The sequence below is a fragment of the Oryx dammah genome, unplaced genomic scaffold (assembly GCF_014754425.2).
Source record: "Oryx dammah isolate SB20612 unplaced genomic scaffold, SCBI_Odam_1.1 HiC_scaffold_11, whole genome shotgun sequence".
In the NCBI taxonomy this organism is placed as follows: Eukaryota; Metazoa; Chordata; class Mammalia; order Artiodactyla; family Bovidae; genus Oryx; species Oryx dammah.
In genome coordinates, this window is record NW_024070195.1 from 34,234,636 (window position 1) to 34,258,398 (window position 23,763).

General features: G+C 50.6%; 2 protein-coding genes across 3 annotated transcripts; both read right to left on the minus strand.

The window, feature by feature from the left end:
• Positions 1–4,173: 4,173 nt before the first annotated feature.
• Positions 4,174–16,750, minus strand: CNPY3 (canopy FGF signaling regulator 3). 2 transcript variants are annotated; one of them, XM_040249665.1, is made up of 6 exons: positions 14,362–16,750; positions 10,779–10,902; positions 9,869–9,965; positions 7,543–7,665; positions 7,198–7,315; positions 4,174–6,905 (listed from the first exon to the last, which is right to left on the minus strand). In XM_040249665.1, the coding sequence occupies exons 1-6, from the start codon at positions 14,528–14,530 to the stop codon at positions 6,688–6,690; spliced, it is 849 nt and encodes a 282-aa protein (XP_040105599.1). In that variant the 5' UTR covers positions 14,531–16,750; the 3' UTR covers positions 4,174–6,687. The 2 variants fall into 2 exon arrangements, with proteins under 2 accessions (XP_040105599.1, XP_040105598.1); XM_040249664.1 differs by lacking the exon at positions 7,198–7,315.
• Positions 16,751–17,810: 1,060 nt separating this feature from the next.
• PTCRA (pre T cell antigen receptor alpha) lies at positions 17,811–22,459 on the minus strand. Its single transcript, XM_040249047.1, has 4 exons — positions 22,402–22,459; positions 19,688–20,008; positions 18,551–18,595; positions 17,811–17,998 (listed from the first exon to the last, which is right to left on the minus strand). Exons 1-4 carry the CDS (start codon positions 22,457–22,459, stop codon positions 17,811–17,813), a joined length of 612 nt encoding a protein of 203 aa, XP_040104981.1.
• Between the last annotated feature and the right edge of the window lie 1,304 nt (positions 22,460–23,763).

Here is a 23,763-nt window from a genome sequence, read left to right on the forward strand (position 1 = left end):
CTACTGAGCCCACTTACCTAGAGCCTGTGCTCTGCAGTAAGGGAAGCTGCCACAATGAGAAGCTCGCACACCGCAACTAGAGAGCAGCCAACACACAGCAAGGAAATAAAGAGCCAAGATAAAGAATTTAGAACAGAGGATCCTCCACTCCCCTCTCACTTTTACCATCTATAGAATCCTGGAGCTGGAGGAACCCCAAAGATTTGTAATCATTCTTACCTTTCAATAGAATGTATTAGCTCACAAAGGACCTCAAATGGGCCTGCCCACTCGCAGGCAGTGGACTCTTGTGTTCACACCGCTACAGATGGATCTTTGGCCACATGCTTAGAAAGACATTGTACTGGAGAGTTTATAATAGGATTTAAAAAAAAATAATATGAATGCTGATAGTAAATTTGGATTTTAAAAAAATATAGTTTCTTTTTTTATTAAAAATTATAGTTTCTAAATATACTTTTCATTTCAAAGACAAGATTTTTGTTCTGAAGTTAGTAATTATTTGATTTCTTTCTCATTCAGAGGCAGTAAAAAAAAAGTCAAGATCAGAGTACATATAAAATTTCATGGACCTTTTTTCTTTCTTTTTACTTTTAACTATCAAAACATACTTTCTTCTCTTGACCATAAATTACTTGGCCTTGAGCATCATTTCTGGCTACACTGAGAGGATATGCTGTGACTTGTTCAATCACTCCCCATGTTCTGAACATTTAAAATGCGCCCATAATTTTTCAAAAGAGTGAACATGTAGATGGTTATGATGGAATCATTTTCCAAATGGAATTTTTCTATTAATTGATACTGTCACCCAAAACAAATGTTTGTTTCAATGCTTCTCTACATGAAGATATTATTCATGGATATCTCACTGGGTAGAAAATTATATCTAATTGTTGTAATCTTCTTTAATTACCACCAAAATGTACCAAGTAACTGCAGTCCTTCATTGCTAAATTATTTGTCCATGTCCTCTGCCCACCGAAATATATCAAAACTGCCTTTTATTTTACTTGGTTAGTCGCTGTGAGTTTTAGATAACCCAAATCTGAGGCCCTGGGCCGAGGAAGGGAAAGTCATGGAATATAAATCAATTTATAGTTTGACTCAGCTGAAAATAAGAATGGGATTCTCCAGGCAAGAATACTAGAGTGGGTTGCCATTTCCTCCTCCAGAGATCTTCCCGACCCAGGGATCAAACCTGCGCCTCTTGAGGCTCCTGCGTTGACAGGTGAATTCTTTACCATTGAGCCACCTGGGAATCCCCCCAAAATGTATAATATGTTTAAAAAGAGATTCTAGGTTGGGAATATGGCTGCAACGGAATAAACTCTAAGACTATACCTATTTAAGGACACATTAAAATCTTAGAATTGGAATTATACACAGTAACTACGAATGGAAGACATTCTGGATGTCTTTGTTTTGATTCAGAATAGGTAGAAATTCATTGTTCAGAGGAGGGATACCAATTTCCAAACTCTAGTTCAAGCTGCTGAAAAAAAATCTCTGCTGACTACTTGAAGAGCCAGGGTGGGGCTTCAAATCTCTTGACCACTGTGATGCCCACATGAAATCTAATGGATTTTTATCACAGTGGATCCTTTCTTAGCCTTTTCGATATATGATGTAAGACTCAATCTGCTTTAATAAAGTCCCATCAAGTAAGTGTAAAATTGGTCCCTATATCAGTGGGTGTTAATGCTAATTGATGGCGGCTACATTACTATTAAGCTTAGTGCATCTATGAGTATTTCATCAATGTGCTAACCTCCAGTAAAATCTCTTGTGAATATATTGACCTCACTGATCTGGGTTTTTTTTTTTTTTAATTATTATTATTTCTTTATTTGTTTATTTCATTGTTTAGTTTTTTGCAGCTTGGGACCTTAGTTCCCCAACCAGGGATTGAACCCGGGCCCTAGGCAGTGACAGCTCAGAGTCCTAACTATGGACCACCAGGGAATTCACTGAGCTGTTCTCTCGTGTAAAAATGACACAGCGTTTGAGCCCTGGTAACATACTGCTCACTGAAACAGGTGACTTGGCACATGCTGTCACATGTTGATGAAAGGAATAATAAAACACCAAGACCAACTTTGGCGAGCAATTCTAACAAAATAACACCTGGCGACTTCTCTGGGGGCCCAGTGGTTGAGAATCTGCCTGCCAATTCATGGGATATGGGTTCGATCCCTGGTCCAGGAATAGTCCACATGCTGCTGGGCAGTTAAGCCAGTGCACCACAACTACTGAAGCCTACACACCTTAGAGCCCATGCTCTGAAACGAGAAACCACCACAGTGTTCTAGAAGCCTGAGCACTGCACCTAGAGAAGGCCCGCATGCAGCAACGAAGACCCAGTGCAGCCAGAAACAAATAAATAAGTTTAAAAACTAACACCTGGCTTTTGAGTGTCTTGCTTTGCTTTTTTCGGACAGAGAACCTTTTCTACTTTAGAAAAGTGATGATGTTAGGAGATGTTACCACCCTTGGAGCTGGTGATACAGTTGGTCAACTTCTCCCATCTCCAGGTGTACCTACACCTCCCAGTAGAGAATCACAACCATTTTAGTGGAAGTTTAATAGGTGGAAAATATACTTTTAAAGAAAGAATGAGTAAAATTGGATTCCTTTTAAAGAAATTGTAAGAAGCCAGCCCTTAAGGGCAGCGATAAGTGTCAAGCTGCCTTTTAAAAAAAACAATATTTACTTTTGGCTGCACTGGCTCTTTGTTGCTGGCTTTTCTCCAGTTGCAGTGCAGGGGGTTCTCACTGCAGTGGTTTCTCTTGTTCTGGAGCACTGACTCTAGGGGACTCAGGCTTCAGCAGTTGCATTATGAGGGCTCAGTAGTTGCAGCTCCTGAGCTCTAGAGCACAGGCTCAATAGCTGTGGTGCACAGGCTTAGCTGCTCCACAGCATGTGGGATCTTCCCGGATCAGAAATCAACCTGTCTCCCCAGCATATGCAGGGGGATTCTTTACCACTGAGCCACCAGAGAAGCCCCCAAGCTGTCTTTAAGCTATACACACAACTAAATTTTGAACAGGGAGAAAGACTTGAAGGTTAATTCAAGTCTTTTAACTGCATGTCCAGCCTTAAACTCTGAAGACGTAAATAGACTACTGGACAGCAACTGGTCTACCTTCTGGAGAACCAGGTAAGGGGAGGAGGGTGGACAAGCCAACCAGCTGTGGCTGCAAAGCTCTATGTCAGAGGCTGTGCCACAGGACACTGAAGCCATTCTTTCTGGGTTCATAACCTGGTTGGCTCACTTCCTAAATGTGTGGTCTTGGCAAGTTATTCGACCTTTCTGTGCTCCACCTTTCAACAGATATTTATTAAGTAGCTACTCTGGGAATTCCCCAGTGGTCCAGTGGTTAGGACTCTGAGCTTTCACTGCTGTAGGGCTTGGGTTCGATCCCTGGTGGAGGAACTAAGATCCCATGAGCCCTGCAGTGCGGCAGGGAGCTGGGGGCAAGCAGCTACTCTGTGCCAGCAGCTGTATTAATCACTGGGGATCGAGCAGTGAACAAAGTAGACCAAATCCCTGTTCTTTTTGTAGAATGTGTGGAGTGGGGGTAGTGGTAATAGTGTTTTGTGATCTTCATGCTGGTTGATTTTGGTATTCAGTTCATAAAAATTCATTGAACTGTACATTTATGACACATGTACTTTGTGTATTTTATTACTCAATAATGTGTTTAAAACTTCATGTCCTTGCGTAGATCACAGCTGTATTAAATGAGTTAATTATGTAAAAGCATGTAGAGCAGTGCTTGCCACAATAACATGCATTCAAAAACCAGTGGCTACTATATTATTGTTCCAGTGAAATTCCTTAATAGCACAAACTAGGCCATCGGGGGATGGTCAAGAGGGATTCTGCTGGCTCTGCCGCTAGGATTAGTACACAGAGTCCTTCTTTAAACCAGTTAGGCATGGACTGTGCATCTGTCAGGAAAAAAAAGATGTGCTTTTCTTTCAGGATCAAAGCATAAGAAGAGGAATTTTGTTTGTACTTGTGAACTAAAGTGATTTAGGGCTGCTCTGACATGTGGACAAGCTGTGAACTGCACAAAGTTTCCACATTTAAGGGGTTTCCAGTCAAACTCCAAGCCTCAGGCGCTTGTCTATTTATCATTTTCTGGCAGGAATTCTGGCGGTCAAGTGTCTAACAAAACTTTTTATTAAAACAACTGTCTAACAGAGGGGAGTCAAAGGTGTGAAAAGCACCACTAAGTTGCAAAAAGATGTTGCAGGGAACCACCACCCAGGAACTTGGAAATAAAGAGAGGAGCCTGCCTCCTAGTAGCTGTGCCTTCAAACAAATACACAGAGGCCCTGATGCAGCCACTTCTGAGCCTACAGAGCCCCAACCCCTGAGACCTGACTGTCGCTGAACTTCAACAAACTGGACTTATGGCTAGTCCATTAGCCTTTGAGGTTCTGGATGACGAAAGTCTTCAACAGAGACACATCCTCTCTGAGGTGCTGACAATTCACGTTTCTGAGGACAAGACTTCCTTCCAGTGTGGCTTCATTGAGGTCCCAGCCCCTCGTAACACAACATCCAAATTTCTCCCGGTGAAGTGGGTTCCAGCCGACCTCCTCCTAAGAGCCAGGCCGACTCCTAGATCCCCAGACTGGCAAGTCTGAGCGGCACCCAGACATCTGTCTGGCTGACAAGCATCCAAGTGACTCGGGTCCACGTGAGGGTGGAAGACACCATTCTGATTGGGTTTCTACTGAGGGGACCGAGATCAGGTTCACTTGAGCTCAGCCAGACCCCTCACCTAGGAGAGAAGGGGTGTGGGAAAGCGGGAGGATATAATCAAGCTCAGAAAGGCTGGTATGCGCAGTGGGGAGAGGGGAAGGAAAAGCTGGGAAGTGGATCCTGCTCTTTCCTAGGCCAGGCCAGGGAGAAGCTGCCTGCCAGGGTGGGTGGGTGGAGAGCTAGAGTGTGCAACATGCCTGGCCTTGTGGGGACCGGGGGGGTGGGGTGCGGGGTGTGGGGTGCGGGTGAGGGCGCTCATCCTCCAGCAGCCACAGGTCAAAGAGCAGAGCAGAGCAGTCACCGCGCTGCCCTCCCTCCGGTGCACGCCTAGGCCTGGGATTGGGCTCCTGGTTTTTGTCTCATCCTATTCACAGGACAACGAAGCTCTGGGGACAGAATTAAGCCAAGCACTGAAGAGCTGTGGAACAGTGACAGGAAGAGAGAGTCAGAGACTGGCCACCAAACTGTAGACAGTCCAGGGGGCTGCAAATGGTTCCCTAGCCCTGAGTTCCAATGCCTGACCCCTCCCCAGTCATCTCCTACGCTCAGAACAGAGTCCAGGCTGGGACCAGAGTCGAGAATGGCTTCTCCGCCCACAGACCCTCCAACATGCAGACAGTCTCTGCACTGCAGTCAGTGAGCGGGGCAGTAGACCACAAAGAATCACCCTCTCAGGGCCTGCTCCAAGCCTCCTGACTCACGGCGGCAGCAGCTTCTAGTCTGCTCCACTCTCTGTGGCCTCTGTCCCCAGCCCTGGGGAGGGGACCCCAAGAGCATTTTTGCCAGAAGCTGTGGAGTCTGGGGCACCTGTAGGGTTAAAGCATGGACTACCCACAGCCGTCACCACTATTGCTTCTGACGCCACCACCGATCTCTGCCCTCAGGACGGCCCGGGAGGTGCCTCCCACCCCTTCTCCTCAGAGGGCAGCCTTGTTGTTCGTCCCCTGCTCCCAGAGAACACGGTGTAACCAGTGTTGTTGGGGGCTTGGCTGTCCTCCCCTGTGGGTTCCTGGCACAAGAGCTAGGGAGCAGAGAGTGGTCAGGTGTGGTCATCAGGGAACAAGGGTCAAGACCAAGAGGCCAGAAGCCAAGAGACAGGACGTGGAGAGGAGGGGCTGGGGCTGGTGGGGTCACCGTGCACACTTTACACAACCAACGGGAAGGACTTGGTGGGGAGTGGGGAGGCGGGAGGCCGGGAAGGAGTGAGGATGGCTCTCCCGGCCTGAGCAGCTCAGGGAGACCACAGGCAGCTGAGGAGCAGGGCCGGAGCTCTATGCCCACCCCATACCCAAGGCCCAGCCCTCACCCCAAAGCCCCAGGGCCCTCCCGGCGCCTGCTTTCCCCACAGCGGGCAGGTTTACAGGAACAGCCTCCCATCCTCAGCCCCCAAGGCGGGAACAGTGGGGCAGGAAAGAGTGGCAGGGGGCTCCGGCCCCTCTAAGGAGCTGAAGGGGACTCAGAAATCTGAATGAAAAAGGCGGAAAGGTTTTACTCTGTGAGCCCCAGGGGAGGGCCGGGCAGAGCACAAGGTGTCCACAGGAAGAGGGGGTACGGAGAGGAGGAGCTGGTGCTGGAGGAGCGAGGGGGTGGGGGGCTCTGGAGCCCCAGTCCTGGGTCCAGCTCAACACCTGCCCACTGGAGTTCACACTGGAGTCCTGGGCAGTCCTGAGATCACGGGGCCCGCCTGAAGTCTGGGTCGGGAGAGGAATGCTGGGAAGAGGGAAGAGGCCAGCCTGGGCTGCCCGCAGCTGATTTGAGTTCTCCCGGGGCTGGAGTTTCCGCGGCAGGAGGCGGCACCGGTCAGGCAGGCACCACTGAGGCCCTGCGCTGCTCCATCTGCGGGAGTCAGGAGCCCAGACCCTTGGGCTCCCAGCTCAGGCTCTCGGTCAGCAGGAGCTGCTGGGTTAGGCTCAGAGCTCGTCAGGGGGGCTGTGTGTGAGTGGGGAAGCCTTCTGGATGCCCTCGTCCTCCTCGGGGCTGGGGTCTCCGTCGAGGTCGCCCAGCTCCTTCCTCTGTTTGCTGCCACTGCTGCCCAAGGCCTTGGCCCGGCCACTCTTCTTCTTGGATTTCTTGCCTCCCAGGGCGGCTGTGTCCCCCTTCTTGCCAGACCACTGCTCTGCCAGGCAGCCTGCAGGGAGGAGAGACACCCTCAACAGGCTGTCTGGCTGGGTGAGGAGCTCAGGCTGCAGAGCCACCGGGGGTGGTGACGGGATCTGGCCCCAGCTCTGCTTTGCTGGGGCCCTCCCGGCCCATCTGGGGGGCATCTGAGGCACCAGGCCCTGACCCTGCCCTGTAACATCCAGCTCCTTGAGGATGGAGGCTCCAACGCCACCATTTCTTCTTTCTTTTGCATCCTCTCCTCACCCACCTCCCCTGAGTGGGGAGCATGCAGGGCCCACCCCTGCTGCCCTGGGACTCACTGGCGTCCTTGCCCTTCAGCACGTGGTTGGCGCAGAGGAACTGAGTCAGGTCCTCCTCCTGGTGGTTCCTGTACCAGTCCTCGATCACCTCCTCGAACTCCTCCACCAGGACGTCGCACTGTTAACCACAAGGCCTCACGTTGGCAATGCCCAGGCCTGACCTCTCCCAGAGGAGCCGGGCGAGCCTGAGCCTCGTCTCGCCACCCACCGGGCTGGTGGCTGTGAATCCCCCAAGGAGGCCACAGCCAGAGGCGGGGTGAGATGGCTTGACCACAGTCCCCCGGCTCCCGGTGGCCCTCGTCAACTGAGGACCTGCCCTCACTGAGCCTGGAGCGGGGCCCCTACCTGCTTCTTGAGGTCAGCCACCTCTGCCGAGGTCTCGTTCCACAGCTCGTACGGGATGTCCATCACCACCTTGACCCCTTTGTGCACCAGGTTGTGCAGCGTCTCAAAGGTCTCTGACATGCCCTGGAAGACGCGACGGGATGTGAGAGGCAGAGACCCTTCCCCTCCCTGCCCTGCTCCCCTCCCGGTGTGGCTGGAGATCCAGGGACCCTGCCAAGGTCAAGACCCTCTCCGGCTTCTCATGCTCATCCTCACCTTCTCCTCCCCTCTTTGAGGCCTGTGTCCCACAGCCCCTCCCCACACCTCCTCCTTTCGGAAAGGTTGCTCTCGGGACCCTTTGAGCAAATACTCCTTTCCGGGATAATAAACTGGTCCTGTCTCTTTCCCCTCACTGTGGCCTCCCCCATGGCCAGCCTACTCCCTGCTTCTGGTTCTTCCTACAACTTGTATCTTTCCTTGCTGGGAAGCAGCACAGGCAAGGCAGGGAAGACTCTTGGTTCTGTAGGAAATTATTTCTGCCAGCCACCTAGGTCTTCTCCAGAGACAACACACTACCTGTTTCTTCTGCCTCCCAGAGACCATGCATGCGGCTACAACCCACTACACACACAAAAATAGCCTCTCCTCCACCCCCGCTTCACCTCCGTACAAGCAGCTGTATGTATGTATCATACACAACATTCTGCACCATGCATTTTTTTACTTAATAATATCCTTTAGAGAGGGCTTCCTGGGTGGCTCAGTGGTAAAGAATCTGCCTGCCAATGTAGGAAACTCAGGTTCCATCCCTGGGTCAGGAAGATCCCCTGGAGAAGGAAATGGCTACCCACTCCACTATTCTTGCCTGGGAAATCTCATGGACAGAGGAGGAGCCTGGAGGGCTATAGTCCATAGGGTGGCACAAGAGTTGGACAGAACTTAGTGACTAAACAACTATACTCTGGAGGTGATTTTAGTTCAACTCATAAAGAACTACCTCATTCTTCATTGTACAGTTTGTCTAAGAGTCCAATGAATGGCCAATTTACTTAACCACTCCCCTACTAGTGAATGGTCAGGCTGCTTCTAGTTTTTTCACTATAGAAAATAAAATTAAACATTGTTACATTAAACATGGGTTTATTACCAAGCACAATGTTAATACAAATTATAAAGATAAAACCTAGGACTTCTGTGGCTTAGAAGTATTCCTCTAAGTTTCCCAAGGGTTTCTGAAGGATCTCCTTTGCTAGAAGGGTACTTTGGAGGAGAAATGTGGGAGAAAGCTCTTCTACCAGGCATAGAAGATGCAGAGATAAAGAGGCACATGAGCCTCCAGACCCCGCCCCCAACCCCCTCTGGATCCTTTTGGAAAGACACATGGCAACAGGTATATGGGGAGGGGTATGGAGATAGCTGGGTAGGATGACATCTTATCAATGTCCAGGAGCCCTGGCATCATTCAGCCACAGAAGAGTTTATTGTCAGTTTATTGTCAAGCCACTCCCTGGAATTGTGTGGCTGGTAGATTCTGTGTATGAGAGTGGTGAGCTCACAAACATGTACTGACTTCTGAGCCACTGCATCCGTGTGACACAGTCTTCAAGCAGAATGTGTGAGATGAGGCAAGAGCAAAAGAAGAGGAAAGGGCAGACATCCAGTTTTTGATGGGACTTTAAAACCCTGGGCCAGAGCAAGATTGCTGTTGTACAGATCTGTTTTCCCATCACACATCTCATTCTGGATCAGAACTTAAACTGATTCACTTTATTTATTTTTTCACACACTCATACACCTTTCTTTTGTGGATAGAAAAATAAATAGCACAAGGGAAAATTTTAAAAAAAGGAGACATGGGCCTTGCTGCAAGGAAGCTCATTCTCCAGTGAAAGAAGCATTCATGTACATGGTGAGTGCAATAAATGTCATAAAGGCATCATGAGCAAGATCCAGGTAGGGCCCCATGGGCCCAGAGAAGGGACATGGCAGTCATCACGCCCTCCCCAAGAGTTTTCTGACATCTCTAAACTCCCACAGTTCTGCGCATACTGAGTTCTCCCCGCACAAAGTACTCTGGCCCCCAGGGAGCTGCCACCTAGGAGCATTTCTGTCCTAGGCTGAGGCAGGACCCCAGGGGGCAGGCCCAGACATCAGGAATGTGCCCACCTGCACTGAAAAGTCAGGCCGCTCAGGACGGGAGGAATGCAAATGGCAATGGATAAAGAACAGGAAGCTGCTGAGGAGGGAAGCTCCCAGGGCATGATCTTCTGATGGCACCCAGACCAGGCGACACACTGAGACCCGAAGCCCGGCCCCAGTGGGGAGGAAGGGCATATACAAAGCCAACCTTAGCAAATCGGTTGCTGCCGGTCCTCTCCTTGTGCAGGCTGTAGTCCAGGAGCCGCTTGCAAATGGTCTCCGTGACTTCAATTAACCTTAAGTCCCTGCCGAGACAGCAGCACAAGACAGTCCCTGCCTGAGCTCCCCTCCTCGACCCTGCGGGTTAGGGGTCCAGCCCTCCAGCCCTGCTACCCCAGCACCTGCACGGCTCACCAACGGGAAGGCAGAGCTGGGAGGGAGATAGGTCATCGGGGGGGCTCTGAAATGCTGGAACACAGACCAAAGAGACACAATTTTAACAGTTCTATGGGAAGAAAGTTGTTGCTGTTGTCTTAAATATAAAGTTAAATGATTAGCTAGATTTAAAAAAAATAAAGCAAAATGTATGGATATTTGATGTCGAGATAGTGTTTCATTTGGAAAGGATGATCATATTTGATGGAAATGCTTTTTGGTTTGTTTTCAATATTTATACCTGGCAAGATTAAAAGCTGGTGAGCCTGTTTTTTCTGGCTGCACTGAGCAGCTTGCAGGATCTTAGTTCCCTGACCAGGGATTGAACCTGGGCCATGGCAGTGAAAAATGTCCAGTCCTAACCACTGGACCACCAGGGAATTTCCCAACAACCCTATATTTTTAAAGATTGGTCCATAAATTCCAATCACTGGGAGTCACTGGTGAGGTCCAATAGTCTTGCTTTTACAGATGAAGGATGTGAAGCCCAGAGGCACTTGGGGATTTAGGAAGGCCATACAATCAGTTCAGGGTAGAATCAGTGGGCAAACCTGGGTCTCAGTTAGAGCTGCCTCCTTTTGGTGGGTCTGCCTAGCGGGAAGGGAGAAGAGAACTTCAAGATGCTGATGCCTCAAGGAACAAAGCAGGGCAGGCTGGTGCCCCTCTCCCTCCCCTCTACTTACGACTTGGTATATTTGACCCCTGAGGCCTTCCGGTCCAGGATGCCATAGCCTGTGTCGATCACCTCCTTGGTCTTGCCAGTTTCCTCAAAGGCTGACTTCAGCTCCACAGCGACATATTTACACACTGGGGAAAGAAGACACAGCACCACCTACTGAGTTCATATGAGTCTCTGCTGGGAGCCGGCTGCCAGCAAAATAGACCCAAGCCGACACCTCTCCGGGACTGGGTTGAGTTGATGCTTGGGCCAGAGAAAGGAGTCAGCACCAGACCAGCAGTACAGTTCAGTGGGCAGACCAGCAATAGAGTTCAGTGGGTGAAAGTAGGCTCCAAGATCCACTGGCCCCTGTCCTCTCTGGGCCCTTATCCTACTGCCTCCATTTCTCCCAGCTCCTTCCTGTCCCCTACCCCCACAATCATTTATGTCACTGAAAAGAATTTCAAACATACAGAAAAGCTGAAAGAGTACAATGAATAACCATATACCTTATACTCACAGTCAAGAATTGTTAGTAAAAAATAAAATAAATTAAAAAAGAAAGAAAAAAGAACAAAAAGAGCTGTAAGTGAAAAAAAAAAAAACCACAACAGTGATTTACCACTATTTCCGATTTATAATATAAAGCAATGTGATAATAATAGATGTCAAAATATATGCAGTTTTTGCTAAACCATTTTGAAAATAAGCTGCAAGGCATCATGATCTTTGCTCCTAAACAAGTCATTGAGCACTTCCTGAGAACAAGGACCTTCCCCTACTAATCATAAAACAACCACCATGCTTGCAAGATTTAACAACAATTCCTATCTCATCTAATACTCAGTCCATGTTCAAATTCCCCAATTGTTCCCAAGATGTCTTTTATGGCTGTTTTATTTCTTGATTTCATGTTATTTCAACACCACTTCTCTACTCCTACCAAGTTAATTTGCTCCTTTTCCCCCACAGGCCTGTTTCTACTGTTTTTGTACATTTATTTTCTCATTTCCTCTTATTCTTCTTCAAATAGTTATTAAGCAACTCCTATGTGTCAGGCACTGCCTGGGGATACAGAGAGGAAAACAAGGTCTCTCCCTCCCAGATACTCAGTCTAATGGAGCAGAAAGAAGTGTAAACAAATAATTACCTTTGCATAAACGACTGAAAGTGTGCAGTGCTTGGGGCCTTAGGGAAGTGCGTGATGCCCTCTAGGGCTTCAGGGCTTGTCTGTCCTTTCTCTCCACCTCATCTTAAAAGCCTGCTCCCCCAGGAAGCCCTTCTGGATGAGTCCCACCTGCTCTTGATTTCATCCTGAGATGCTGTAGGACCCATGCTCTCACCAAGGGCCTTGATCATCTCATGTGACTCTCCAATTAGACTACAAGGGCACTCGAAGTGAGGCTCATGGGCTGGATTTCTTCCTTATTCCTCTATTTTGGGACTTGGTATGTGCTGGATACTTGATAAATACTGCCTGGAGAGACTGTGCTCCTGATCAAGCAGCTTCTGATGTCTCTGAATGGAATATGATCTGCAGGCTAAATGTCAACAGCATTGTTTTAACAACATCAGCAGAGTTGGATAAAAAACCAATTTACCACCGAAACAAACAAATCCCCTGTGGGCCTGCTTGGTGAAATTTTATAACATATGCATTAATAGATGGCTTGGAGAACTTGGAACACATGAAGATTGCAAAACGTCAGCCACTGGTCTGAGAGTCCAGGATGAACTGAGGGTGTCTCACCTCCCTGGCTCTCCATCCAGGGCCACCGAGGCTCCCGCCCTCTTCTGTCCTGTACTCTGCGTGAGCTTATCATTTTTCTGACTCCTGTGCTCCCCCCTCCCAGGTGCTCAATATGTAGTATGCCAGGCCCGGGGGTTGGAACCCATCAATCCATTTCTCTTATATCCATCAAGTACAACCTTGCCTCTCAACTCTCCCAAACCTTATCTCTTCAAGACCCCCTCTGGGGATCCCATCCAGAACCAGACTTGGAGGAGACTCATGGCATAGACCCTACGTCCCCGTGAACATCCACCCACTTCTTTCTGGGCAGGTTCTCTTTCCTCTGTGCCAAGGCCTCTTCTACTCAGGCTACTAAGCCAGAGGCAGGCTTTGTGGGCCAGACAGTCAGCACTTAATAACTAAGGTGTCACAGTGATAAATAAAAGTAAATATACACTTAGGTTAAGCCATCCTATGACTGAAAATCCCTTTTATTCTTTACCAATTACCTACAAAATCAGGTTGGATTAGAATGATCTAAAGATTTTTCCCAGCGCTATGCTTTTATGAGTCTCCTATGGAAAAGAAGTGTGAGCTTCTTAGGCTGCGAGAACAATAAGAGAAACCCATAAGGGCTCTTTGGCATCAGAATAAGATAGAAAATGAGAAGGGGAAGTGAAATCCCCAAAGGATCTTAGCTGTGGCCAAAAGAGTGAAAGGAAGGCATTATAACCCTGTGACTGTCTGTTCACAAGAGTGAGGGAGAAAGTACAGGCTAGAACCCATACTGGAAGGCTGACCAGTGAGGTCAGCTCATCTCTGAAGCAACTCACCTTTAATCTCTCAAATGAAAGGATTATGCCTCCCAAACCACCCACACTTCCCAGTGCTCAGGAAATATCTGGCTGGCTACAGGCTTTGAATTAGGATGCAACCGGTTTGTAGCCAGCTTTCAGGGGTGAGGGACTGGGGTTAGAGAGGTGAGAGCGTAGGAGTGTGTGTAAAAGTCTGAGGACAAAACTGAGAAATGGAGAGGAGGGGAAAAAAGGTAGGCCTTTGGCTGCTGTGTGTGCTGGCAGGCTTCTCTCTCTCCCTCTCTCTCTCCCTCCCTATCTCTGTTTCTCTCTCACACACACAAGTGCCACACTTCCACCTCTCTGTCTTTGGGATTCACTCTCTTCCCATATCCCTAAAATCTCCCTCTCTCACCAAGTTCCCTCAGGTTCTATTTTTCTCCTAAAGTGACCCCTTAGGTCTCAGACCCTCTTCCTTTCTCCACACACACCCACAGCACCCCAGCTTCACCCACGTTCACTCATGCCTGTATGTGAACACCTAGACAAGGGCCCTTGCCCTGGAGGAGCTCTCGGCTAGTGGAGGAGACGGCCGGTGACACACAGCCGGTTGTGGTCAGGGCACAAGGGGAGCGTCTCAAGTTCTTCCCCCAAGACCGGTCATGTGAATCTTTTCAGTTCCTCAAATTTGCCCTTTGCCTGTAGGCCTCTCCATCTGTGACTTCGCTTCTCTTCACTCGACTAACTCCTAACCGCTCAGGGCTTCCAGGAGGAAGCCTTTCCCCGCATTTGCGGTCTAGATTTAGATGCTCCTCACCCAGCCCCCAAAGCCTGGCGCCTCCTCTCTCGTGGCATCTACCACCCCCATTGTAACTGCTTGTTTTCACCGATTTCTGAGCTCCAGGTGCACCGAGACCCGACCTCTTGGCCGCCCCTGCGTTCCCAGCGTCTGGCACAGTGCCAGGCACAGAGTAGGTTCCAGGAACGGAGACCCGCTCAGAGCCCGGGACGGTCCCTCCCCCAACCCTCTCCGCAAGCCCCGCCCCCCAGCAGGATACTCCCCACGGGCCCCGCCCCCTCACCTTCGCATTTGCTGGGCAGTCGAACCCAGTCGGTGTCCTCGGCTCGGGCCTGCCTGGGGCCCAGCTCCGGGGCCGGCAGTAGCAGCAGCAGCAGCAATAGCAGGGAAAGAAGCATAAGACGGTGGGGCCTGGGTCGGGGCCCGGACGCGGGCTCGGGTAACGGCTCCATGGCCCAGCCGGACCCGACCCGAGCGGACCGGGGCTGTGCTTCCTCCGGCTGCGCGCGCTGGGCAGCTTCCCGGAGCCGCTTCCGGGACTGCACACGTGCCTCGGCGTAACCAGGGCAACGGCGAGCCCCCCCCCACCCGCAACACACCCGCTCCCCCTCCAGCTACCTCGGCCCGCCCCCAGAACGACGGAGGCCCGCGGACTCGGCAGCCAATGGGCTTTTCGGGGTTTGCCTTCTAGCGAATGGGAGGACGTTCTTTTTTAGGCTTCGGCCAATGAGAGAACGGATGGTGTCCTCAGTGACCTATGGCAACATCTTTTCCCACCTCCTAACGGAGGCCCTGGGAGGGACTCGAGGACCAGAATTAGGGGAGAGGGAGCAACGCTCCGGTCCTGAAAGGTATGGGAAAGACAGTTTTCACTGCCTTCTCCGCCTTCTTGCACGCCACTTACCCGTGGGATCATAGGGCAGCCAGCCCTATGTCTTTTTATTATTATTATTGCTTTTGTTGTTACTGTCACTCGAGTAGGCGCTGTGGATGAGATTTGGACGATTCAGAGTCCCCTGCCTTCAAGCAGCTTTCTTTGTGCCCAGTAACCCTAGGCTTCCCCGACAGCTCAAACGGTGAAGAATCCGCCTGCAATGCAGGAGGCACAGGAGACACAGATTCGATCCCTGGGTGGGGAAGATACCCTTGAGGAGGAAATAGCAACCCACTCCACTACTCTTTCCTGCAGAGTCCCTTGAACAGAGGGGACCTGGCAGGCTAAACCCTATAGGGTCACTGACACAGCTGAGTACGCACACGCCTGTCGCATAAAGCCCTAAGCTTATCCCGCTGGTAACTAGAATAAATCGTTTCCTCTCTGAGCCTCAGTTTTTATCTGATGACAAAGTGATCCTCCTAGCTGCTGTTCAAGGCTTACCTGTTCCTGGGAAGTTCAAATGGGTTAATAGAATTAAAAGTTATCGAGAGGATTGTAAAAAGTTAATGCATTAACTTTCATATTAGTGTGTGAACTCAGATCCTTTTCTGGCCTATTGTTTGTATCTTTGGATTCTGAGCTCCCACAGGCAGGGACTTGACTAATGAACGATTGATTTCCCATCCACATCCCCGGCATCAGGGCGCTTGGCCCAAGGAGGTACTCAGTGAAACCTCCTTATGCTGTGTCATCGGGAAGAGGACTCTCTGGGTTTTGGGGGATGGCTTCATTCTGCCCCTGAGCTCAGTGGTCTATGGACACACAGAGTAAGGCTGCTTCTCTGGGAGATTGCCTGCAAATTCCATTTTTTGCCCATAAATCCCTGTTTCCAGTGCCTCCTGTTTCCTTCCTGGAGGTTGGATATTTATGGTATTTTATAAAGACTTTAAAGGACTGACGCTCAAGTCTATTGAGTTGTCATTTCCTGATCTTAGCTTCTTGCTCCCAACAATTCCGTGGCTGACAAGGCACCCTTGGATAGGCAGGAGCTGTGGTGTGTAGAATTCCACAGTGTAGAGGATCAGATCACTGTCCTGAGGTCCTCCATGCTCTCTAGGCTTCAGAAGACTTGGGGAGGCTCAAAGTCTGGCCAGGAGCCCTCCTGGGAAATGATGTGAAGCCAGCCACAGTGGGGATTCAGAGTCTGGGGCAGGGCAGGATTGGGGGAAGGCGGGCAAGACGGAGAGAAGCACTGAAGCTCAGGGAGGTTTGCTTCCAGAATAAACAAAAGGGCCTCTGAGAGCACACTTACTGAGACATAAATTAGTTTGGTGGGAGCTCTGGGTTCAACGTGTGGGCTGAGAGCTGGGAAGGGACAGTGACTGTAGAAAGTCTGCGTTCGCCCCTGCCCCCACCCAGCCGCCCCTCCCTCAGGCTGTGTGGTCGGGAAGGAGAAGGCCCTGTGGGGGCTGGTGGACAGATTGACCCCCAGAAGCTGTGTCCTCTGCCTCAGAGACTCCAAAACAGAGGTGGGAGAACCTCCTGACAGGCTAGTGAGAGAGGACCTGTGAGGAGAGGTGAGGGTTTTCATGGAACAGCAGCTCAGAGGGCTTAGAGGCTCTGGGAAGCTGGGAGTGTCATTGACACCTTGTGTGTGGGCGGGCGGGGAGTGTTAGAACAGAGTGCGCCACTGCCTCTTTGGGAGAAGGAAAACTACAGTAGGGCCCGTGATCCAGGGAACTGTCCTGTGCTGCCCTGGGGGGACATCTGGATTCACATGTAAGCATCCAGATTCTTGGGGTGATGACTGGAGAGAAAACCCTGGGTTTCCTGCCAGCGCTGGATAAACAGGGGGCACACAGGTCACACTCCATTGTGGGAACCTCATTCTATCAGTGCAAGAGCGCTGCTGAGGAAACAAAACAAAAACCTCGCTAGTGCCTGGCTCAGAGTTGATGCTCAGTGACCATTTGTGAAGTGAATAATGATCTTATTTGATTAATGACGTATACTTTGGAGTTATGTCTGTGCTCTTGCCCTTGGATATGATCCTATTACTCTGGAATCCTGGCCCTGTCCTTTTCCCTCCGGTCTAAACTAGCCTTCACGGCAGGTCCAGCACGCTCTCTTCCTGGGTTCCCAGGCCCCTGCCCCTGACCTCTCAGAAAGTTTGGGCAAGTGTGAGGAGACAGAGAGGGGGCCTACCCAGTGCCTGATGATGGGGAAAGGAGACAGAGTTGGGCCTGTATCCTCCCCAGCCCCACTCCCCAGGCTGTCACCCTCCGGAAGCCTTCCCAGATTTCTGCCTCCTCCAAATGTGCCAAATACCCTTCTCCCAGAGCAGACATGAATTAAAATACTTTTTGTTTGCTTATGTTACGTATAAGTTCTCCTTTAATTGTTGTCAACTATCTGCACCTCAGATGTCCTGGTGCCTGGGTGGATCACCACCCTCAAGGGGCTTCCAATCTAATGGGAGAGACAAAGCTTTTTTTTTTTTTAGCTCAGAAAGAACCTCAGTCTGAGGGGGAGACCGAGCCTAGCCCCCGGGGAAGCTCGGGTCAGCTGGAGGAGGCAGATTACAGAGAAATGCTCCAAGGCTTGAAGTGGGAAGCCTGAAGGAGGGTCCCGAGCTCCAGGCCCTGAGCACCGGCGGTCCCTCCTCCCAGACTGGGTTTCTGGGATCCCGACACGGACCGCGGGTGTGAACCCTGCGGCGGCGGTCCCGGGGCTGCAGCGGCGGCGAGGCGGGCACGCTGAGACCTCGTCCTGTGGTGCCCCTGTGATTGCGGCGAATCCGGTCGGCGGGGCCTGCGGACGATCCTCGGGGCGGCGCGGGCAGCGGGAGGAGGTGGCTATCCGCCCGGAGGACCTCGGGGGGGCGCGGGGAGACCGGCGGCCCCAGAGCCAGGCGCCCCGGCCGGATGCCCCTGCGCGGCAGGCAGGAAGCGGAGGCGGCTGCAGGTCAGCAGCACGTCCAAGAGCAGCAGCTTGAAAAGCAGCAGCCGGAGCGCCCCGAGCCGCAGCACCAGGGCCCGCGTCCCTGCGGGAGAGGAGGCGCCGGTGAGCGGCCTGGAGGCTGGCGCGGCTCCACCCGCGACGGAACGTTCCCCAGAGGAGGGGAACCAGGGGACGGCCTTCCTGGTGTCTAACCTCAGCTCTGACTGCTGGGAATAACAGACACCTTCCTAGCCTTCATGTTATTTCACCCCCCAACAACCAAGGAGATGTAGGCCAGGCAGGAAGCAGAGCCTGGCTGTGAACACCACTCTATGTACAGCAGATGCCCGGTCTCCTGAGGCTCCCTAGACTCCCAAGAGTCTCCCAAGACCCTCATGCTGGGGCCAACCTTCTGGGCTGCCCAAGGACCCTTCTGCTAGCTCTCACCTGCGCTTCTCAACCTGGTGTCCAGAAAGGATGCTGGGGTCAGAGGATCTACCTCCTTATGACCCAGGAGTAGACAGAAGCCCAGGCTAGCCAGTGCCCCAACCCAGGGAGGCAACCTCTTCAGGGGATACCCACCAACTTGCACTGCCCAGGGAGTACATTAGCCCAGAGTCAGGTGGGGGCTGAGGTCCTGGGTCCCAGTACTCACCCCGGAGAGGCTCCCAGAGGCAGGTCCTGGCCGAGGAAGCGGCTCCTGGCAGCCAAGGAAAAGGGAGTGAGTCCTTGGGATGGGCTGTGCTCTCCACCCCAGTGCTATGCCCCAGCCCTGCTCAGGGCAGCTCTTCATGGTGTGTTGGATAAATGGACAAATGAACCAGCAGTGGGAACCCTGAGCCCATCTGTGGCAAGTCCTGTCAGGGGCCCAGATCTCCTTGTCTCCTGACTGTTCCCTGTTGTCTGCCCCTAGAGATGCTTCAGCACGTTTAGACAAGGAATCAGTTTTCTTAGCAGTCTTCTTTGGAAGGCAGGACATTTATTCAACAAATGTTCCCATTCGGAGGATGAGAAAACTAACATAATCCAAAAAAAAAAAACCGAAGTAAGTCATCTGGTCAGTAATAATAATAGCTGGCTTTGGACATGTTACTTGACCTCTCTGTGCCTATAAAATAAGAAGACTAGCATGACCTACTTATAATACAGTAATATGACCTAAATGTAAAGCATTTACAACAGTCCCTGGCACAGAGCAAATAATAAGTAAGTGATAGCAATTTACTATTTAACTATTGTTTGGTTCTAATAGGTAGGGTGTCACAGTTAGGGTGATATAGATATTAACCCTGGGTTTACATAGAGAGGGGCTTTCCTGGTGGCTCAGGAAAGTAAAGAAAAGTCCGCCTGCAATGTGGGAGACCTGGGTTCGATCCCTGGGTTGAGAAGATCCCCTAGAGGAGGGCATGGCAACCTACTCCAGTATTCTTGCCTGGAGAATCCCATGGACAGAGGAGCGTGGCAGGCTGCAGTCCATGGGGTTGCAAAGAGTCGGACACAACTGAGCGACTAAGCACAGCACAGCACAGCATACATAGAAAGGTATTGACCTCAGGATGGAGGAGCCATTATTACCTCTCAGAAGTCACATATCAGAGCTTGGATCTGAATGAGATATCACAGTTGCAAATCCCAGGACCCAGGGGCCCTGAGGCCACCCTGCTCTGAGCCCAGGCATCACCTCACCTAGATGTTTGGTCTGTAGCATGCACTCCCTCCCACCACATCCTGATTCCAGAGTATGTGAAAGGGGGCAGGGAGCAACCCCCGGGGGCCCAGGCCCTGTCCCCACCTGACAGCTGTAGGGGCTGTGTGCTCTGGCTGTGGTCCCCAGCCCCAGGCCCGGTGTGGCAGACCAAGGTGTCCCAGGCTGCCAGCTCCTCGGAGTGCAGGGAGAGCTGAGCCAAGCGAGTCCAGGTGCCATCCTCCGCTGGGGAAGGGCCATAGGTGAAGGCATCCAGTGAGCTGCCATTGCCAGCTGAGAACCAGATGGGACTCTCAAAGCCAGGGGGTGCAACGTCAAGGACCAGGCAGACCACCAGCGTCTGCTGCTTCCCGTCCACCAGCAGTGTGATTGGTGGGGCCAGAGAGGGGAAGGGTGTCCTGCCCACACCTGCAAGAGAGCACACACTTGTAGGGGGCCTAGAACCGTCCATGCCCTCCCAGGTCTGCGTCTCATATCCTTCCATCTGGGTTTCTCTTCCATCAGTCCTTCCACCAACCATCAATCTATCCTACCCAGGCATCCATCCTTCTCTCCTTGCATTTACCTACCTAACCACCTTCCTTCCCTCCATCCTTTTTACTATCATCTGTCTTCTCTACATCTCTTCTTTCTACTTTCAATCTCTATATATCCATCCATCCATTTATCCATCTTCCCTTCCTTCATTCATCCATCCATCCATCCTTCTGTCACCTATCTGTCACATCTGAATCTCTCTGTGCCAGGCACTGGGGATACAACATCAATTAAAATATTGTCCCTGCTCTCAGTGATTTCAATCCCATGAGAAAGGCCACAGATGCAAACAAATACTTATAGTACCTTGTTGTGCCGGGCTCAGGAGAGTGGTTACCTCTGGGGAGGAAAGGAAGAAGGTAGGATATGGAATGAGATCAAAGAGACCTCAAAGGCTCTGCACCTTTTTGTTTCTTTTTAAAAAATATTAGATTCAAATGTGGCAACATTTTAACCATTTGCTAATCTGAGTAGCCTATGCTTGGGTGCTTGTTGTATTAGTCTCAGGGTTTTGTTTTGTTTGTTTGTTTTCTGTTAAGTCTGTAGCATTTTTAACAGCTTTGTTTAGATTTAATTTACATACCACACAATTTACCTGTTTAAAGTGTATGTCTGTATTATTTTATAATTTTTAAAAAGCAAAAATAAGTCATGTAAGTACTGCAAATATTTGTCCTGTATTTTTCAGAATAGTCTTGATTTTCCACAAACTTATTCTTTGCAATAAAGATGACTCATTTAATATATAACAAAATGCTATTTTTGAATGTCTTTTCATATAAACAGAATCTCAAAAGTTAAAACCTACAAATAAATTCACACCATGAGTTAAGCGCAGCCAAGCTAAAGAAATGCCCCAGGATTCAGGGAAGGCACTAGAGAATCTTGTGGGGACCTAGGGGGTGCTCACAAAAGTTTTTTTTTTGGCTGTACCATGTAGCATGTGGGATCTTAGTTCTCTGGCCAAGGATCGAAACTGTGCCCCCTGGGGGTGTGCATTCTCAACCACTGGACCGCCAGGAAAGTCCACAAAAGATTTCTTGAAGGTCAAATAACTGACCTAGAAGCAGGCAGATGGTAAGTAGTCACTCAGGATTTGGATTCAGACCTCTGTGACTCCCAGTTTCACAGGCCAACCCACTTGGAAAGATGACCAAGATTTTCCTACATATCACAGAGGACCAAGCCTGGGACATGGCCTCAGACAGAGTTTGTTTGACTTTTGACTCATCCACTGAATTTACTGAGTCTTAATTGTCCCATCAATACAATGGGGTTAATAACACCAACCCAGGGAAACTGTAGTGGATAATAAAGATCATGAACACAGAACACCTGGCAGATGAGGATTCGTATCATCAATACTGCTATTAATAAGGCATCAGGAACAAAGGGAGGAGAAAAGGCTGAGAATGGGTTCCAGGAGCCTCAGCCTCCTGAGCCTTTCCAGCTGTACATAGAGAAACACTCCTCAAGTTGAGTTCAGCATCTGCCTCCTCCACGAAGCCTCCCAGAATTGCTCCTTCTCACCCTGGCTGCTTCCTTCTCAGAGCTCAGGTCTCTTACCACGGGTCTTCCTGCTCCACGTGGGTGTGATTTATCTCCCTAGCAAGGGAGTGCTGGTGACATACTGGGGGGCAGCTTTAGAACAAGGAGATGTCCTGATTCAAAGGTCAAGGAACTTTCCCCACCACAAACATACGAACATGCACGTGCTACTAGATGAACCTGGAATTCTCAAAAGTTCAGTACTATATCTCCAGCCCCCATCTTTGTAGGGGCAGGGGCAGGGGTCAATACACCTGGAAAGTCACTGAGGCCTTGAGACTTCTACACACCTATTGGTAGGGGGAGTTGGGAGCGAACATGAGATACCCTGAGCCCTGAGGGCAGGAGACTGGACAGGAAGGAGCAGGGGACTCACCATGTTGCCCGTATCCTGTGGCCCTGTATAGCCCACCACAGCCAGGCTACCCCACCCCCACCCATCACACCTGTCCAGCTCACTCCACGAGGTGAGCACCCTCCCTCCCAACATGGTGGACTCCAGGGGAGCAGGACTTGGGGGCCCCAGAGCAAGGTAGCTGGGAGGTGGAGTACAATGGGGAAGGGGATGATGGGCTTCTGGCAAGACCCTCCTCAGGGGACCCCAAATATCTCTGTCCTGCCTCCCTGCATCCCTCCCACACCAGGGATGCCCAGAGTGAGGGTGTGGGCGTGGGCCCACTAGAGGGGCACAGAGAAGGGTGCAGGGGTTTGCTCACCTGTGGGCAGGGCTGGACATCCGAGGGCCAGGAGAAGCAGCAACCAAGACTCAGCCATGGCCCACCTGAGAGGAGGCAGGACCCAGCTGCAGACCTGCGTGTGGGCTGGGGGAGGAGGCAGCCACAAGACGGCCTCGCAGGCCACAGGCACAGCTGCATCTCAGCTGCTCCACCACGGAGCCGTTTCCCCCGGTGAGGAGCCTCCCACCCCCACCCTGGCCCCCAAACCCAGCCTTCTCTCACCGGTCCAGGGAACTCAGAGCACCACACCCCCTCCCATCTGAAGAGCACTCCACAGCGTGCAAGGCCTTTTCCCAGCCACTGCCCCTGTCACTTACAAGATCTAGAGCGCTTGACGGTACATCAGGGGCTTAACATCCAACACTTCATTCCATCACCCTACTGCTGTGAGTTCCATTTCACAGGCGAGGCAACTGAGGCTCAGAGAGATTGAGTGACCTGCCCAAGGCCACCCAGCTGGCCAGTCAGTGGCAGAGCCAGGGTTTGAACTGTTTTCTGATGGCTAGCCTTACTATAGCCCAAAAGCCCAATAAGCTTATTTGCATGTAGTTAAATATAGTCCTTTTAAATAGAATTTGTTTTCTAGATCAGTTTCAGGTTAATAGCAAAAGTGATTTCCCATATACTCCCTGCCCCATTGCATCAAGCTACCTCCCCAGCTTTTAAAAAAATTATCTTTGGCTGTGCTGGGTCTATGTTGCTGTGGGGGGAGCTGTGGCAAGCGGGGGCTACTCTTGGTTGGTGCTTGGGCTTCTCACTGCAGTGTCTTACTGTTGTGGAGCACAGGCTCTAGAGCGAGTAGTCTTCAGTATTTGTAGCGTATAGGCTCAGTAGTTTTGGCTCATGGCCTCAGTAGTTGCAATGCACGGGCTTAGTTGCTCTGTAGCTTGTGGAGTCATCCCTGACCAGAGATGGAACCCACGTCTCCTGCATTAGCAGGCAGATTCTTATCCACGGTACCACTAGGAAAGTCCTCAAGCCCCCTTTTAAAAGTAGACTTTTAAAAATGCCATTTTCAGTGACTCCCCTAAATTTTAGCTGTAACTACCAATTTGACCCTGATACTTCACATCCAGATATATATCCTGATGGAATAAGAGATTCAATCATTGTAAGACAAAGATTTGTGCACAAAAATGTTCTTTCAAGTATTAGAAACCAAGAGAGGGAATTCCCTGGTGGCCCCATGGTTAGGACTTCGTACTATCCCTGGTGGGGGAATTAAGATCCTGCAAGCCGCAATGTGCAGCCAAAAAACCCCCCCAAACAACAACAAAATCAAACCAAGAGAAATAACTACCTATGTTCAATGCTTGGAGAAGAGTTGAATGAACTAATGCT